This window comes from Alligator mississippiensis, chromosome 4 (assembly GCF_030867095.1).
Source record: "Alligator mississippiensis isolate rAllMis1 chromosome 4, rAllMis1, whole genome shotgun sequence".
NCBI classification, from domain to species: domain Eukaryota; kingdom Metazoa; phylum Chordata; order Crocodylia; family Alligatoridae; genus Alligator; species Alligator mississippiensis.
In genome coordinates this window covers 140,294,104-140,310,819 of record NC_081827.1, presented here as the reverse complement: position 1 = coordinate 140,310,819, position 16,716 = coordinate 140,294,104, and the positions used below count along the sequence as shown (strand labels likewise).

At 48.5% G+C, this 16,716-nt stretch overlaps 1 protein-coding gene across 1 annotated transcript in view; it reads left to right on the top strand.

The window, feature by feature from the left end:
• The window catches only part of CD9 (CD9 molecule), a 47,163-nt gene that overhangs the window by 22,018 nt on the left and 8,429 nt on the right, over positions 1-16,716 (top strand). The window contains exons 2-4 of the mRNA XM_006266926.4: positions 3,524-3,626; positions 9,065-9,162; positions 10,573-10,647. Coding sequence (XP_006266988.1) covers positions 3,524-3,626; positions 9,065-9,162; positions 10,573-10,647 — 276 coding nt within the window. The remainder of the gene's footprint in view (positions 1-3,523; positions 3,627-9,064; positions 9,163-10,572; positions 10,648-16,716) is intronic.

Below are 16,716 nucleotides of genomic sequence, written 5' to 3'. Positions count from 1 at the left end.
GGGGGCAAGCTGCTATAAGGCCACCGGACCCCTGTGGAGTGGGGGGGACTGGGCCATCCCTCCGGGGTTGTAGCATCCCCTGGGTCACTTGTTTGGGGGGGGGGGGGGGGGGCAGCCAGGGCTTTGCTGCCTCAAGCCGCAGGCACGTGATGCAAGTTCTGCACCACCTCCCTTTGGGTTTTCCACGTCCCCACCGACGTGTGCCACCCCCAGTGGCTCCAGGAGCCCCCCACACTGCCCCCCAAGCCTGACAAGCCCTTCCCTGGCAGCCCCAGCCTTCTGACAGCAGCAGGAGCCGCCAGAGCACAAACGTGGCCATGAGGCTTCAGGCAGCAAAGGCCCGGCTCGCTCCTCCCTTGCAATCCTTTTGAGGGTGCTTTCAGAAGAAAACAGCCATGGCTCCGCTCCGGCTCCTGGCACAGCCTCCTTGCCCATGCTGGGACTGGGGACGAGCTGCTGCTAGGCCACTGGGTCCCTGCAGGGCAGGAAGGGGCTAGGCCTCCCCCCCCCCCCCCCCCCCCCCCCCCCCCCCCAGGGTGGTGGCATCCGCTGGGGACGTCCGTGGAGGGGGGCAGCCAGGCCGTTGCCATCCCAAGCCTCAAGTGCAGGATGCAACTTGCAACTTGTGCTCCCCTTGCAAGGGGAGCGCACAAAAAGTGGAAACAGGGAGAGATCACCAAAGACAAATATACCTCCTCTGCTCGTCCTTGTAGGGAGGCAGTTAGACAGGCCAAAGCTACCGTGGAGCTGAGGATGGCAACCCAAGTAAAAGACAACAAGAAATTGTTTTTTAGATATATAGGGAGTAAAAGGAAGACCCAGGGAGGAATAGGACCCCTGCTAAATGGGCAGAAACAATTGGTGATGGACAGAGGAGACAAGGCTGAACTCCTCAACGAGTTCTTTGCCTCAGTGTTCCTAAGCGAGGGACATGACAAGTCTCTCACTGGGGTTGTAGAGAGGCAGCAGCAAGGCGCCGGACTTCCATGCGTAGACCCTGAGATGGTGCAGAGTCTCTTGGAAGAAGTGGATGCCTTGAAGTTGGCAGGCCCAGATGAACTCCATCCGAGGGTGCTGAAGGCACTGGCCGACGTCATTGCAGAGCCGCTGGCGGGAATATTTGAAAGCTCGTGGTGCACGGGCCAAGTCCTGGAGGACTGGAAAAGGGCCAATGTGGTCCCCATTTTCAAAAAGGGGAGGAAGGAGGACCCGGGCAACTATAAGCCAGTCGGTCTCACCTCCATCCTTGGCAAAGTCTTTGAAAAAATTATCAAGGCTCACATTTGTGAGAGCCTGGCAGGACAAATTATGCTGAGGGGAAACCAGCATGGGTTCGTGGCAGGCAGATCGTGCCTGACCAATCTAGTCTCTTTCTATGACCAGGTTACGAAACGCCTGGACACAGGAGGAGGGGTGGATGTCGTATACTTAGACTTCAGGAAGGCCTTCGATACAGTATCCCACCCCATACTGGTGAACAAGCTAAGAAGCTGTGACGTGAATGACTACACAGTCCGGTGGGTGGCGAATTGGCTAGATAGTCGCACCCAGAGAGCCATGGTAGATGGGTCGGTTTTGACCTGGAAGGGTGTGGGCAGTGGGGTCCCGCAGGGTTCGGTCCTTGGACCGATACTCTTTAATGTCTTCATCAGTGACTTGGACGAGGGAGTGAAATGTATTCTGTCCAAGTTTGCAGATGACACAAAGCTATGGGGAGAAGTGGACACACCAGAGGGCAGGGAACAGCTGCAGGCAGACCTGGACAGGTTGGACAAGTGGGCAAAAAACAACAGAATGCAGTTCAACAAGGAGAAATGCAAAGTGCTGCACCTAAGGAGGAAAGATGTCCAGCACACCTACAACCTGGGAAATGACCTGCTGGGTGGCACGGAAGTGGAAAGGGATCTTGGAGTCCTAGTGGACTCCAAGATGAACATGAGTCGGCAGTGTGACGAAGCCACCAAAAAAGCCAATGGCACTTTTTATCGTGCATCAGCAGATGCATGACGAATAGGTCCAAGGAGGTGATACTTCCCCTCTATCGGGCGCTGGTCAGACCACAGTTGGAGTACTGCGTGCAAATCTGGGCGCCACACTTCAAGAAGGATGCGGATAACCTGGAGAGGGTCCAGAGAAGGGCCACTCATGGTTAAGGGCCTACAGACAAAGCCTTACGAGGAGAGACTAGAGAAACTGGACCTTTTCAGCCTCCGCAAGAGAAGGTTGAGAGGCGACCTTGTGGCTGCCTATAAGTTCATCACGGGGGCACAGAAGGGAATTGGTGAGTATTTATTCACCAAGGCACCCCCAGGGGTTACAAGAAATAATGGCCACAAGCTAGCAGAGAGCAGATTTCGATTGGACATTAGGAAGAACTTCTTCACAGTTCGAGTGGCCAAGGTCTGGAACGGACTCCCAAGGGAGGTGGTGCTCTCCCCTACCCTGGGGGTCTTCAAGAGGAGGTTAGATAAGCATCTAGCTGGGGTCATCTAGACCCAGCACTCTTTCCTGCCTATGCAGGGGGTCTGACTCGATGATCTATTGAGGTCCCTTCCGATCCTAACATCTATGAATCTATGAAAAACCCTTCCTGCAAACCCCACAGCCTCTTCCAGACAGTTGCACATCCCACAAATGCCACACACGCATCCACCCATATCCCCCAACACCACTGCACGCCTCGCACACTAGACAAGAATAAGACTACATTTTGAGCTATTATGCAGTCACTTCTACATATAAAGCACAACCACACAGGTATCAGGACAAAAATATAATTTTTAATTGAATTAAAATAAAATATAATATTATGGGTATTTGCTTTTTAGTACATAATTTGTTTTTGGGTTTTTTTCCAGTTCTAAGATGGCAAACCCTCTTCTCCAAAGGAGTACTTCCAGAGGCAAGGGGAGGGACTTCTGGTCTCGAGGGTCAGAGGTCAGGGGTGGGACTTCTAGTCCCAAGATAGCGACCAGGGGTCAGGGCACCTGTCAAGGGGCAGGGTTACCAATGCAGCCCTTGACAGCTTGCAAAAACTCACTAAACGGCCCTCCAGCCAAAATAATTGCCCGCCCCTGGTTTAGAAGCTCAGCAAACATGAAACCCAGTATTGGAAAAGTTGAACTTTTAACCAGACTTTAGTTCAGCTTGAAATTTCTAGCTGGCCTTCACTTGGAACTAAATGCACTGCATTGTCAGTATGTTGCAAAAGTGTCTTGCTCAGTGTGAAAACTTCAGATAACTAAAGTGTGCAACTTCATTCCAACCCTTTTTGTAAGGCATTTCGGAGCCAGTGAAATTGCGTAGCTCAACCGTTTGCCATAGTCATAGATGTAGTATATTTTCATTGTGGAACAAGAATCTCCTGCTGAATAGGTATTTAAAAAATCTAATGAATCCCCTAATTGGGATGTAAATATGCTAAAAATAAGTTCTGACAGTTAAGCAATAATTCACTTTCATATCTAAAAGTGAATATGATGCTAACAGGTAATATTCTAACCATGTTCCTCTTCCTTTGCAGCTTGCTGGAACAGCAGTTCTTGCAATTGGACTATGGCTACGATTTGATGCACAGACTAAAAGCATCTTTGAACTGGAATCCAACAATACAACCTTCTATACTGGTAAGCTATGAGATACAAAATGTCTGAAAGGTATGAAAAAAAGAAACTGCACTTCTTTGTTGCTTTTGTTTGTTTGTCTGGGGGGGGCTGTTGGGCAAGGGGGCTTCTGTCCCCCTGTGCAGTGGTATCTTTGGTGTCATGTACCCAAGCTTTCTTTCCATATAACCTCTTTTGTACCTCAGTTTCTTTGTTTGCTGTCAGCCAATTAAATTCTACCACCTCTTCAGTTGCTGATCCTTGTTCACATCTAATTTCCACGTGTCTTGCAATTGTCTCCCTTTTATTGCCTCTCTTTCCCTCTTGCCCATCTGTTCTTGTGTATAGTCAACAAACCAGCAAGCTTATAACCAAGTATCCTGGTTTGTTTGTTTTTTAAATCCCCAATTTTCATTTTACTTTTTTTATCATGGAAAAATGTGGATTGGGATTACTTTAACTGAAAATTAGGGATTTCTTTAAATTGGAGAAAAAAACAGGATCCCTGCTTATAACAATTTATGCAGGTGTTTTCCAGATCACAAAGGAGGCCCCTAGACTTCTGTTTCAAATATAGATATTTCTTTCTTGTAGCTAGTCTAGACCTCCACACAATCCCCATCATGACCTTAACTTGTGCTACTTCAGACATGCTGGTTCATGATCAGTCTGAACTGTTGTGTTATAATTTGTTCTATATATGTTTTACTTCCTTTTTGTTGCGGTTAAGTCCAGACACATTTTGCCTGTGTTAGTACTCAGTGCTGCCTATAGTCAGTAGTTTTTTTTCACATCCTAAAAAAGTTATCTGAAGGTTACTGCTCTTTGCAAAAACAGCAGAAAGCAGGTCCTGCTCTCCCAGAAGCCTTTTAAGCTTGATGCATATTTCAGGAGCCTAGAGTTGTATAGAAAAATGGGGGAGGGGGAGCATAGGCTATACCTACCATGTGCGCTCTCTCCATGCCACTGCAGGGTGAAGGGCCAGCTGCAGATGTGAAGGCAGGTACCAGGACCTAGCCCCCACTTGTCCCCTGCAGCAACAAAGGAAAAGCTCCCACTGCTGCTGCTTTCCCCTGCTGCAATAAATGCTTTTCCTGCTGGTGCAGGGGAAAGCAGTGGGTGCTTCCATCTTATGGTGGCCATTGGTCCTGCTTTATACCAGACTGTCCCACTTTTTTAAACCCTTTGTACCCTGTCCATTTCTGAATTGGGAACGGACTGCAAAAAGTCTCTTGCATTTCCACCAATGAGCCAAAAAACATGTCAGACATCTTATCTTTGCAGTTTTGTTGGCTGTGCCTAGGGGTAGGGCAGTGCACAGCCAGGAGCATCAGGGTTCCCAGCCAGCCAGGGAGGGAGGAAGGCAGGTGGAAGATCCCAGAGACCCCATCCCTTGCTGCTGACTGCTGGAGGAGGTGGTGACAGCCCCACCCTTCACTACTGATTGGCTGAGGGAATTGTTGGCCCTGCATCTTACCAGGGGGATGTCCTGTATCCTGAGGATTCATCAGAGGCCGCCCTATTCCATCTGCTTCCGCTAGGAAAAGTAGCAAACCTAGGATAACAGCATCTGGTGGGGGAGGATTGGTCAAAACAAGCAGGTCAGGCAGGATTTAGAATCAAGGTAATAAATGCTGTTTCTGTAACAGCGAGTTCAACATATGGTAGCATTGGCATGCTGTTGGACTTGCTACATCCAGACAAACTTGCATCCAACCGTTAATATTAGACCTGTGCGAAGCGGTAAGTATAAATTGAAATGCTGGGATTCCTGCTGAGGAAGCATCCTGTCTTTTAATCTGTGTCTGTAACTTTGGTCTGAGGAATGTTTGCCTACAAAGCCAATGCTGGATCAGTTTATGCCTGGGTACTTCTCCAAAGGGCTCTAACTTTTACTGAAGGCAAAATAAAAAAACATCCATTCTCACAGTCAGGCCCAAACAGGTGGTCTCATCTATCTAGTTATGTTATGGAGCCCTCATTTAAACCAACTCCAAAAAAAAAAAAATCACTCAAGTTTGAGATTGCACTCTGCACTCTTTCCCCTGTCTTCTTTCCCTGTGGCTCCCCCCCCCAATCCTTACACATGCTAGAGGGTGCAAGTTCTTTGGTTGTTCCTCTTATGAATCCCTGTTAATAGCTGAGGAGTCATGTGCAGGCTGTTTCCAAGTTTGCAGCAGAGAATGATGGTCAGAATTCTTGAGTGGATGGTCAGAACTGTTGACTGACCTTCACTCCAGCACATCCTTGTAAAGTAGGCAAAATGTGGTCCAAGTTGCTTGACTCTGGAGGGGAAAGTGCTGCCAAAATTGCTATTTCCTCTTCTTTAAAAAGTAGAAGAGGTTGAACTTGTGGCTGGAGAGGCTGCCAACTTAACTGGCTAAACTCTTGTGGCTTTGCGTTTTTGTTGAACATATTTAAAGGCTTCATGTAAAGAAGGGGAAACTTCACTCTAAGGATTTATTCTATTCACGGGGTTGGAAGGGGCCTTGTCCAGAAGTGACCAAGCTGTGGCATGCATGCCTTTAAAATAGACTGCCTCTCTGGCATATGGCAGATCAGGGAGGGGCAGGCATAGCAGATAAGGTGGAGAGTACAAAGCAGCAGATTGGGCAGAGAGCACAGGGCATGGAGCAGAAAGCAGGGCAGCAGATCGGGAAGGGAATCGGAGTAGTGCTTGAGGAGGATGTGGGCATGCCACAAATTTGGTCCTTGCTGATCTAGTCTTACCTCTTGGAAAACTACAATCTTGTCTGTTCATAAAGCATCCCAGACATACTTAAGCAGTCACACTCTAGCCTCCAAAGAGGGAGTTTCCACAAAGGTCAGGCAGCTTGTTCAGTTGTTTAGAGTTAAGAATTTATAGGACTGCTTTTTGCTTATTTTAAGACTTGAATCCAAGTCTGTTTTACTGCAATTTAAACCCATTGCTTTGTGTCCAACCATTCTCCATTGCTATTGCTACAAAAAGGTAGTTCTCCTTCATCAATTTTTCAAACCTATGAAGCTGTATGTATTCCTCCACACCCCAAATCTGCACCTTTTTTCCAAACTCTGCGCACACAGTTCCTTCAGCCTTTCCTTCTTTGTCATATGCCTCTGGACCCCATTCAGTTCTTCTCTATCTTGTTAGTGTCCCAAAATTTCAGTGCAGTACTCCAAATGAGGCCTAACGGGCACCAAATAGTGGTACTCTCAAGTTCCACACTTGGAAAACAATACTTTTTTTTTAATGCAGCACAAAATTGCCTGTGCCAACTTGCATTGTTTGATTCACTAATAATTCTTCTCATCACTTCTGCTGCTATTATGTGTCTGTACATGGTTTTTCTTCTCTGTCCAGTACCTTATGCTTCTTAATGAATTTCATCTTATGGTCTATAGCCCTCTGAATTGTAATTCTGACTGCCAAATTGTTTGTGAACTTCAACTTGGTCTGAAAAAATTATGATAATCTTGCTCTATCCTTCTGTATCCACATCAGTAACAAATGTTGAACTGGACTGGACCCAGAACAGGCCCCTGTAAAACCCCACTTGCTAACTGCTGCCATTCTGATGTTGAGTCCATTAATTCTTTATTTTTTGTTATTCAGCCAATTGTAATATCAACCTGATACTAGTTGTACCTAGTCCATATTTCTCTAGCTTACCTATTAGAATAGTAATAAATCTGGTGGTATTCTACAAGCCAAAGTCCCAAGTATATTGGGTCTACTACATTTTTCTTTTTTTCATTATCCACCTGACCAGTTACTCTGTCAAAACAAGAAATCAGGTTGGTTTGGCATGATTTGTTCTTAAATCCCTGGTGACAGGTACTGATCATCACCTATTCATCTACCAAACAGTCAGTTTGCTTTTGTAACTCCCCAGGTGTTGAAGTTGGGCTGACCACCTTAAAAAGACAACTAAGGGAGTAATAATAGGCACTATATTTAGCCCGTGCCATGTCCTCTGAAACCTTACCTGTCATCTAAGAACTGGCACATACTGCCAGTTGCTCCATTTCTTTAGCTAGTTCCCTCAGCACCCTTGGATGAATTCCATCAAGCTGTCCTAGCTTAAATTCATTAAAATTACTCTAAAAACTTCCTGATGCACTCTTTACTTCTAAAATTATTAGGAAGTAGGGCTAGAAGGGACCTCTGGAGGTAACTTGGTGCAGGGGTGGCCACCCTGCAGCATGGGCAGCCTCTATGTGGCATGTGGCAGAGTTGGGTGAGGACGGGCAGTCATGGCAGGTGGTTCAGGAAGCAGAAAGCAAGGTAGCAAATTAAGGAAGGAAGCAGAGCAGCAGATTGAGCAGGGGAAGGGGATCAGAATGGTGCATGGAGAAGGTGTGGGGCTAACTTGTGTATCTGGAAAAAAGGTTGGCCCCTACTGATCTAATCCTGTCTCCTAACTGAGGCAGGATCATCTCTATCCAAACCATGTCATACAAATCCTTGTCTGATTGTATTACTGAAATTACATAATCCTGCTGTGCAGCTCTAAGGCATAGATAGCATCCTAACCTACTGCAGATAACATAGCGGGGCAGGAAGGGGGATAATGGTGTGCTGCTGCTGCGAGTGTTGTTAAAATCCATACCCACCTCTCCGCCCCACTACAGAGGAAGACCAGACTGCCCAGTCTGTACCAGTGTGACCATGGAGTAACATTCCTTCCTGGTGCCAAATATGGTGATCAATCTGACCAGGAGTAGATGTGCTAAACCCACTAAACAAGAACTTCTGGATTTTAGTCCTAACCGGAATATTGGCACATCCTAGTCAAAATCTCCAGCCTAGACTGCAGCCAATACCCAGTTCTTCTGAGGAAGGTGGAATGCTGCTTAGGATAGCCATTTATCCCTATCCTAAAATGTCTTTCTCTTTTGTTAACTATGCCCATCTGACAACTTTGCAGAATGTTATTAGCTCTTATCAAAATCCTAGATCCACGTATGGGGGACTAGTACTCAGCAGCAGCTATGCTTAACTTCTTGGTTAAGCGAGAAAGGGAGGATGAGTCATCTGCAGAATATCCCTGCTCTACGGAGCCATAATTCTGGAAAATCTTTCTCCATTCTGCCCTCCCCCAAAACAACTAACTGTCTGTTTTGTGAATGTGTGGTATGTGAGAAAATACAGTATTAGAATTCTGACCTCATCAGGGTTTGGAGAGACTTGAGCAAGGTGGTTGTTCTCAAACTGTGATCAGACTTGTGCTGCTGATATGTCATCTGTTTTTAATGCTTTTTGACATGGTTATATTTGCTGTTCCACTCCCACTACAAATTCATATATTATTTTCATTTTGAAGGATGATTGTTTTGAAAAGCTCAACCATGGCAACTTAAAACTACCATGCTTTGCTAGTGTTTATATCTCTTTCCAAGGACTTGTTCAATAAACTGTGATCTTGCAGTTCTCTATTGGTAAGGACTTTTCTAGCTTTGGTCTGTTTTTCCTACCCTAGGAGTATACATTCTCATTGGAGCTGGCGCACTCATGATGCTAGTTGGTTTCTTGGGATGTTGTGGTGCTCTTCAAGAGTCACAGTGCATGCTTGGTCTGGTAAGTATGTTTTAATATAGTTGGCTTTAGGTTAGAATTTGTGCAGATGAAAGCGGCAAGCAGTTGATCAAAAGAACTGAAAATTCTGGAGGTGTGCTATTGATATGTAGCAGATCTATGAACTTTAGAAAGTAATGTCAAATGGTCTAAATCTTGTGCATCAAGATTATTGGTATTTTTGAGACCTTGCTGTGTCTAAGCAGAACAATGTGCTACAGCCCTCAAGCATTAAGACTGTGCAGGAGGTGTGTGAAAGCAGATCAGACAGATGAGTAGGCAGCTCTGGGCATTTTTAAGTGTTGTGTAGCCAATGCATCCGATACAGATGACTGACAGATTACTCATGGGACTAAAACTTTAATCCCAAAAGCATGGGTCTTTATTTCAGCCAAAAGAGTGTCTGTAATTGTCAGTAGCGATTTTGGAGGGCAGCATCATACAGGCTTCCTCACACGTCCCACCCAGCTTTGTACTTACTCACATCTAAATAGTTGAAAGTCTCCTTTAAACCTTCACAGGACTAACTGTTAACAAAGGCTGCTATTGCAGCTGGGAGAAACAAAACACAAAAAACAATGAGTTGCTATCTGAAAACAAAGCTTTCTTCTTTCTCTTGAAGATTGTATTTTGGCTATCTAATATCTGACTCCTTATCACTCCCTGCCAGCAGAAATTTGATTCGACCCAAGAGTTGCAGACGGGCTACATATGTAGGTCTGTAAGATGCAAAACGAAGATCTTGGCTATTTGAGATCCCTTCCTACTTGTTAACGTTACGGTGAACTTTCTTACCAACGCTGTTAACTTAAACTGCCCTAGAGCCGTGGGGATAGCAAACTGCTCCTTACATGTCTCTATAATATTCTGCTTGACCCTAAGAACTTCTTGCAGTTAAATTACTAGGCTGAAAGCAGGGATAATAGCCCATGAATTCAGCTGACAATAATCAAAAGCAAACAAAAGATCTGACTGACCTTTCATTTAATACCCAAACAGGCTGCCACCAAAATCTGTGTATTGTTAATCCTGCTACTTTTCCTTTTGCCTATTTCTAAGTTGGCTTGCAATAAGAATTCCCTTTTTAAATTTTCTCATTTTTAAAGGAATGCTAACTTCTGGAGGAAAGATCCTGGACTGAGAAGTACCACACCTACAATAACCTCATCAAACTATAGGAACAAATTCTAAATGGCATGTTCTGTGTCCCATGTACACTTTTTTTTTAAGCAGATTCAGAAGATGCATTACAGTTTACATGATCTAACATAATGTGATATAACCATGGTAATGTTAATAGAAATGTAGGGTTTTGAGTAAGTTTGTTTTGATGTTATTTAATTAAACCCTGCATTTGTGAAATGATTCCTTATATCAAGGGTCTGACTGTGACTTGATATCTTTCTCTTCTAGTTCTTTGCCTTCCTTCTTGTAATATTTGCCATTGAAATAGCTGCTGCCATCTGGGGATTTGCAAATAGAGAGACGGTAGGCTTTTTTTATATGCACTGTTCTAACAAATTCTTGGAAGGTGTGCTTTATCTTTTACTGAGCACAATTGATGGGCTATGGTGATAGTTCTCTGATGTAGTACTAACTGCATCCTTCACAAAAATACAGAAGATGGTGTCAAACTGTAAAGACCTTTTTGCATGTTATACTTGTGTTGTGTTAACTGGACTTTAAAGTACAACCACTTGTGCATCCAAGCAGTAACATGCATGATAAGTGTGATCATACAGCGAAATTAGGACTCTTTTTGGAGGAGTATCTCCAGATTGTATTAAGTAAGGCATGCTCAGTTGTCTGACTGCTGGTATCTCCATGGACCATAGCTTGCTGGTTGTTGGTCCCACATCTGGCACTACACCAAAATCTTGAACCAGCTCTGCTGCAGTCCCTGGGCTGGGACTGATGGTCAGCTCTAGTGTGGCACTAGAACTGACGGTTGGTTGGTTGGTTGGTTGTTGGTTCCAGTCTGCATTCTATGTCATGCTTAGGTCATAGTAAATATTTTGGCATGTAACTTCAGTTTACAATCCATGCCCTTCACGCTGTTCCACAATGCAGTGTCCTGTTCCCTGCCCCCTAACTCTGGGTCAGCATGTCTACATAGGAAAGTGTACTGGAATAAGTGTGTCAGTACAATTTAAGTAACTAATAGCTATAAAAGTGGAACTCCAAGTAAAAATCCAACATGGATAAAATTATCCATATAAGCATAATGTATAGTACCAGCATAATCCTGGTGTGTTGCTATGTAACAGTCCATGATGTGATTTTGCTACAGAATCTGCTATGATAAGGACTAGGCCTAGTGTTGGGGGGGCTCCTCTTACCTCCTTGCTCAGTGTAGCTCTTGTCTAGTATAGGTATTACCCTAGTGTAACACCGTTATCAATTAAACTTTTACTGGTATGGGAAGAAGATGTTGTGCACCAGTATTTCTATGCTGGGAAAAGCCTTCAAAACAGGCATGGCTTCAGACTTTGCTTTTGACCAAATGTAATGTGGGATTCCATCAAGTGATTGTTGGTAATGGCTGAGGCTGTGGTTAGATGTAATGGCCAAAGTGTTTTGAACTCCTTTAATGTTTCAGCAGGTGACCATACAGATGTACACACCATTTTTTTTTAACTTATTTTTTTTTAATTGCTGCAAAAGTGGCTGAAATGTGTCAAACATATCTCAATAGAGCAGATGCCATTTTGTAGCACTTCATTCTGGGATGTATTAATGTTACTTACATATGGTAGGTGGGCCTCTAAGCCAGCATTCCTCAGCTCCTGGTTTGAGACCCAAAAGTGGGTTGCAAGCATATATGAAAGGGTTGTGAACAAACTTTTAAAAAATGGATTCCCTTTAAAGAAGAAAAATGTGAGAAACCCCAGCTTGTCCCTTGCAGGCTGGCAGCCTACAAAGCGCTGCTTGTGGGGTCTCCCCCAACGCGCACTCCCTGCCCCACACACTCTGGGGCTGGGGGGAGGGGGTGTAGCAGGTCAGGAGTGAGGGGCACTAGGTTGGTAGTGGCCATCCATGTTTTACAAATGAGTCCTGGTACAAAAGTGGTTGAGAACCACTACTCTCTAGACATCCTACAATGCAGCATTCCCCCTTCCTGGCACATTCCTCCACATTACTGCAGGATGTCCAAGGTTAGAGGGAAGAGCAGGGGCAAGGCCTGGTAGACCAGGGCATAAACCAGGGCCTAAGGTATGCCAGCATCTAATGGGCATATAAGGGAACATGCCATGGCATGTCATGGGGTGGGAATGAGGTAGGTGTGCCAGCTGGGGCTGAAGACTGACAAAACAGGGCTGTAGCTAAGCAGCTAGGAGCTAGAGGCTGTGCCCAGGGGTTAAAAGGCTAGGGGGTGGGAGATTATGGCTTTGTGGCAGGCTGGGAGGCACAACTAGAGCCAAAGGGTATATTGGGGTTGGGAATGCTTATTGGCTCTGTGCCACACTTTTTTCCCCCCCCCCCCCTTCCTCCCACCAGTCACTTGTGACAGTAGGAGGGGGAGATGATCCACCCCTTTGGGCTGAGCAACCCTGTATCATGGCCCAGAGCACTGCTGTAAACTTTTTAACACTGTGGCAGGAGGTGGGGAGGAGGGGCCCAGCAGGAGCTGTATATCTGTCAGTGGATGAAATGCTCCATTTCAAATCTTACACCTGTTAGACGCGGGAGCGGCGAGAGACGCGCAGGTGAAAGCTCGCTGCGCCCCCGCTCCCCCAAAGCCCCCCAGAAACCCTCCAGCAGCCGCGGAGCCCCCCGCTGACCCCCAGCGCAGCCGGGGTAAGCGGGGCCCGTGGAGAGAAGGGGCTAACCCTTTGTGTGTGTGTGTGTGTGTGTGTGTGTGTGTGTGTGTGTGTGTGTGTGTGTGTGTGTGTGTGTGGGAGGCGGCAGCTGAGTGGAGCCGGGCCGGGTCAAGCCCCGCCCAGGCCCCTACTTCGCCCAGCCCCCCAGGGAGCCACGCGACCGGAGCCGCACGAACAGGCTGCACAAACAGGCGCGCTTCTCTGCCGGCGCGTGAGTTAGCACGGAGTTCACGCGGGAGGGCGTGCGGGAGGGTGCCAGACCCTGCCTGCGCACCCCCCAGGGTAGACAGTCCCAGCTGTAGCCAGCCTACCAGAGGCATGACACGGATGGGCACGCGCCACACCCCGAGGGTCCCCTCGGGCTCCGTGGGCCCCCCCCTCTGGCACCTCAGAGACAGCCACCCACACGGAGCCCCTGGTTCTGGGCTCCACGCAGACGGAGCCCCTGGCTCTCGGCTGCGGGGGCTGCCTGTCCCTTTTTCAGGCTCTGGGGCCTGGGAGCATGGCGACCTCCCCTTGCGGGGTCTGCTCCCTTTTGGGGTCTCTGGCACGCCAGCTGGAGGAGCTCCAGGCCACAGTCCACAGACTGCGTGCCATCAGGGACTGCGAGCAGGAGATAGACTCCTACTGCCAGGCCCTTCTCCCCCGGGAGGCAGAGGGTAGATCACAGTCTCCCTCCAGGCCAGAGGAGGACTCTGGGACCTCCTGTTGTGTCCAGCCAGGGGCAGGGACCAAGGTGGTCAAGGGCCCTAAGGCCCGCCGCACCAAGGCCCCACCCCCGCCACAACTGAGCAACAGGTATGCACCTCTTGCTGCCCCAGCAGAGCCTGCTGAGTTGCTGGCCCCCACAGGCAACATGGGTCCAACTGCAGCTCCCGCCCCTGCTCTCCCCAAGACAAAACGTAAGGTGTTTGTTGTGGGAGACTCCCTCCTGAGGGGGACGGAGGGGCCAATCTGCCACCCTGACCCCTTAGCCTGGCAAGTCTGCTGCTTCCCAGGGGCCCGCATCCGGGACATTGCAGAGAGGATCCCCAAGCTCCTCAAACCCACAGACTACTATCCCATGCTCCTTATTCATGTGGGCACCAATGACACAGCTCGGAGCACTCCCAGCCGGGTCATGAGGCGCTACAGGGATTTGGGAGCAGGGCTTAAGGGTCTGGGGGCACAGGTGGTGTTCTCATCGATCCTCCCAGTCTCAGGCTATGGGCTGAGAAGGGACAGGAGGATCTATGTGGTCAACCAAAGACTGCGGCGCTGGTGTCGTCAGGAAGGCTTTGGCTTTCATGACCACAGCCCGCTCTTTGGCGAGAGAGGCAGCGAGCTGCTGGGAAGAGATGGTCTCCATCTCTCTCCCCTAGGGAGGAGGCTCTTCTCAGCCAGACTGGCTGACCTGCTCCACCGGGCTTTAAACTAAACCCGCTGGGGGACGGGGGCACGACCGCCACTGCTGGCCCGCTGAGCAAATCTTGCAAAGCCAGCGGATCATGGCACTCAAGGGAGCCCGCCCCAGCCCTGGTAAAAATCTGTGGGCAAGGAAGGAGCCCCCCAGGGGGCGCTTGCCTGCCTGTACACAAATGCCAGGAGCTTGGGGAATAAGCAGGAGGAGCTCATCCTCCTGCTCAGTGCAAACAACTACGATGTCATAGGGATCACGGAGACCTGGTGGGACTCCACCCATGACTGGACCACAGGGATAGATGGCTATACCCTGTACAGGAGGGATCGTGTAGAGAAAAGGGGCGGGGGTGTAGCTCTCTATGTTAAGGAAAGCTACGCGTCCCTGCAAGCCGATATTGGCGACCAGGGTGGACGGCTGGAGACCCTCTGGGTTAAAATCCGTGGGGAACACGGCACAGGGGACACAATGGTGGGAGTCTATTACAGACCTCCCACCCAAAGTCCTGAGCTAGACCAGGAGTTTGCCCAGGAACTGGCTGAGGCAGCTTGCTCCAGGACCATGGTTGTCATGGGTGACTTCAATTACCCAGACATCTCGTGGGAGGATCGCTCAGCAAAATCTGAGCGGTCGCAGAGCTTCCTCTCGTGCGTGGATGACCTCTACCTGACTCAAGAAGTCTATGGGCCAACAAGAGGCAAAGCGCTGCTCGACCTGGTGCTGGCTACTGGGGAGGACCTAGTCGGCGACCTAGTGATCGATGGGGAAACTGGGTGACAGCGACCACGAGCTGATCACCTTCACCATCCGCTGAAAAGCTGGCAAGTCGGTCAGCAACACGCAAGTCCTTGACTTCAGGAAAGCCGACTTTGACAAGCTCAGGAGGCTTGTCAGTGAGGCCCTAAGGGACTGTGACCGCAGGGAGAGGGGAGTTCAAGAAGAGTGGTTGCTCCTCAAGGGAGCGATCCTCAATGCACAAACTAAGTCTATTCCATCTCGGAGGAAAGGCAGCAAGAGGGCACAGCAGCCCCCCTGGCTCTCAGGGACCTAGCAGACCTCCTGAGGCTAAAAAGAAAGGCCTACAAAGGATGGAGGATGGGAGTCACCTCCAAGGAGGATTATTCTGCACTGGTCCGGTCCTGTAGAGAGCAGACCAGGAAAGCCAAGGCTGCAACTGAACTCCAGCTAGCTTTGAGCATCAAGGACAATAAAAAGTCCTTTTTCAGATATGTGGGGAGCCGGAGGAAAAGCAGGGGCAACGTTGGACCCCTGCTGAACCAGATGGGGCAACTGACAACTGACGCCCAGGAAAAAGCCAACCTATTAAATAGGTACTTTGCGTCGGTCTTTCATCAGCCCCATGGGACGCCCGTGCCTGCTACAGGGCCGGGAAGTCCGGGTGAGGGTGATCCCCTGCCCTCCATTAATGCTGACTTTGTGAAGGAACATCTTGAGAAGCTGGATACCTTCAAGTCAGCCGGCCCTGACAATCTTCACCCCAGGGTACTCAAGGAGCTGGCGAGCATCATAGCCCAGCCTCTAGCGCGGATCTTTGAAAACTCTTGGCGCTCTGGTGTAGTGCCCGAAGACTGGAAGAAGGCCAATGTGGTGCCTATCTTCAAGAAAGGGAGGAAAGTGGATCCGGCTAACTATAGGCCCATCAGCCTGACTTCTATCCCGGGGAAGATCTTAGAAAAGTTTATTAAGGAGGCCATCCTTAATGGACTGGCCGACACCAACATCTTAAGGGATAGCCAGCACGGGTTTGTTGCGGGTAGGTCTTGCTTGACCAATCTCATTTCCTTCTACGACCAGGTGACCTATCACCTGGACAAGGGAGATGAGATTGATGTCATATATCTTGACTTCAAAAAAGCCTTCGATCTGGTGTCCCATGATCGTCTCTTGGAGAAACTGACCAATTGTCGCCTTGGGTCCCCCACGATCCACTGGCTGGAAAATTGGCTCCGGGGTCGGACCCAGAGGGTAGTAGTTGATGGAAGTCACTCATCGTGGTGTCCTGTGACCAGTGGGGTCCCCCAGGGCTCTGTCCTTGGACCCATACTGTTCAGCATCTTCATTAACGATGTGGACACTGGAGTCAGAAGCGGACTGGTCAAGTTCGCCGATGACACCAAACTTTGGGGCAAAGCATCCACACCAGAAGACAGGCAGGTGATCCAGGCTGACCTGGACAGGCTCAGCAAGTGGGCGGATGAGAATCTGATGGTGTTCAACGCCGATAAATGCAAGGTTCTCCACCTTGGGAAGAAAAACCCGCAGCATCCTTATAGGCTCGGCAGTGCTATGTTGGTTAGCACTATGGAAGAAAGACTT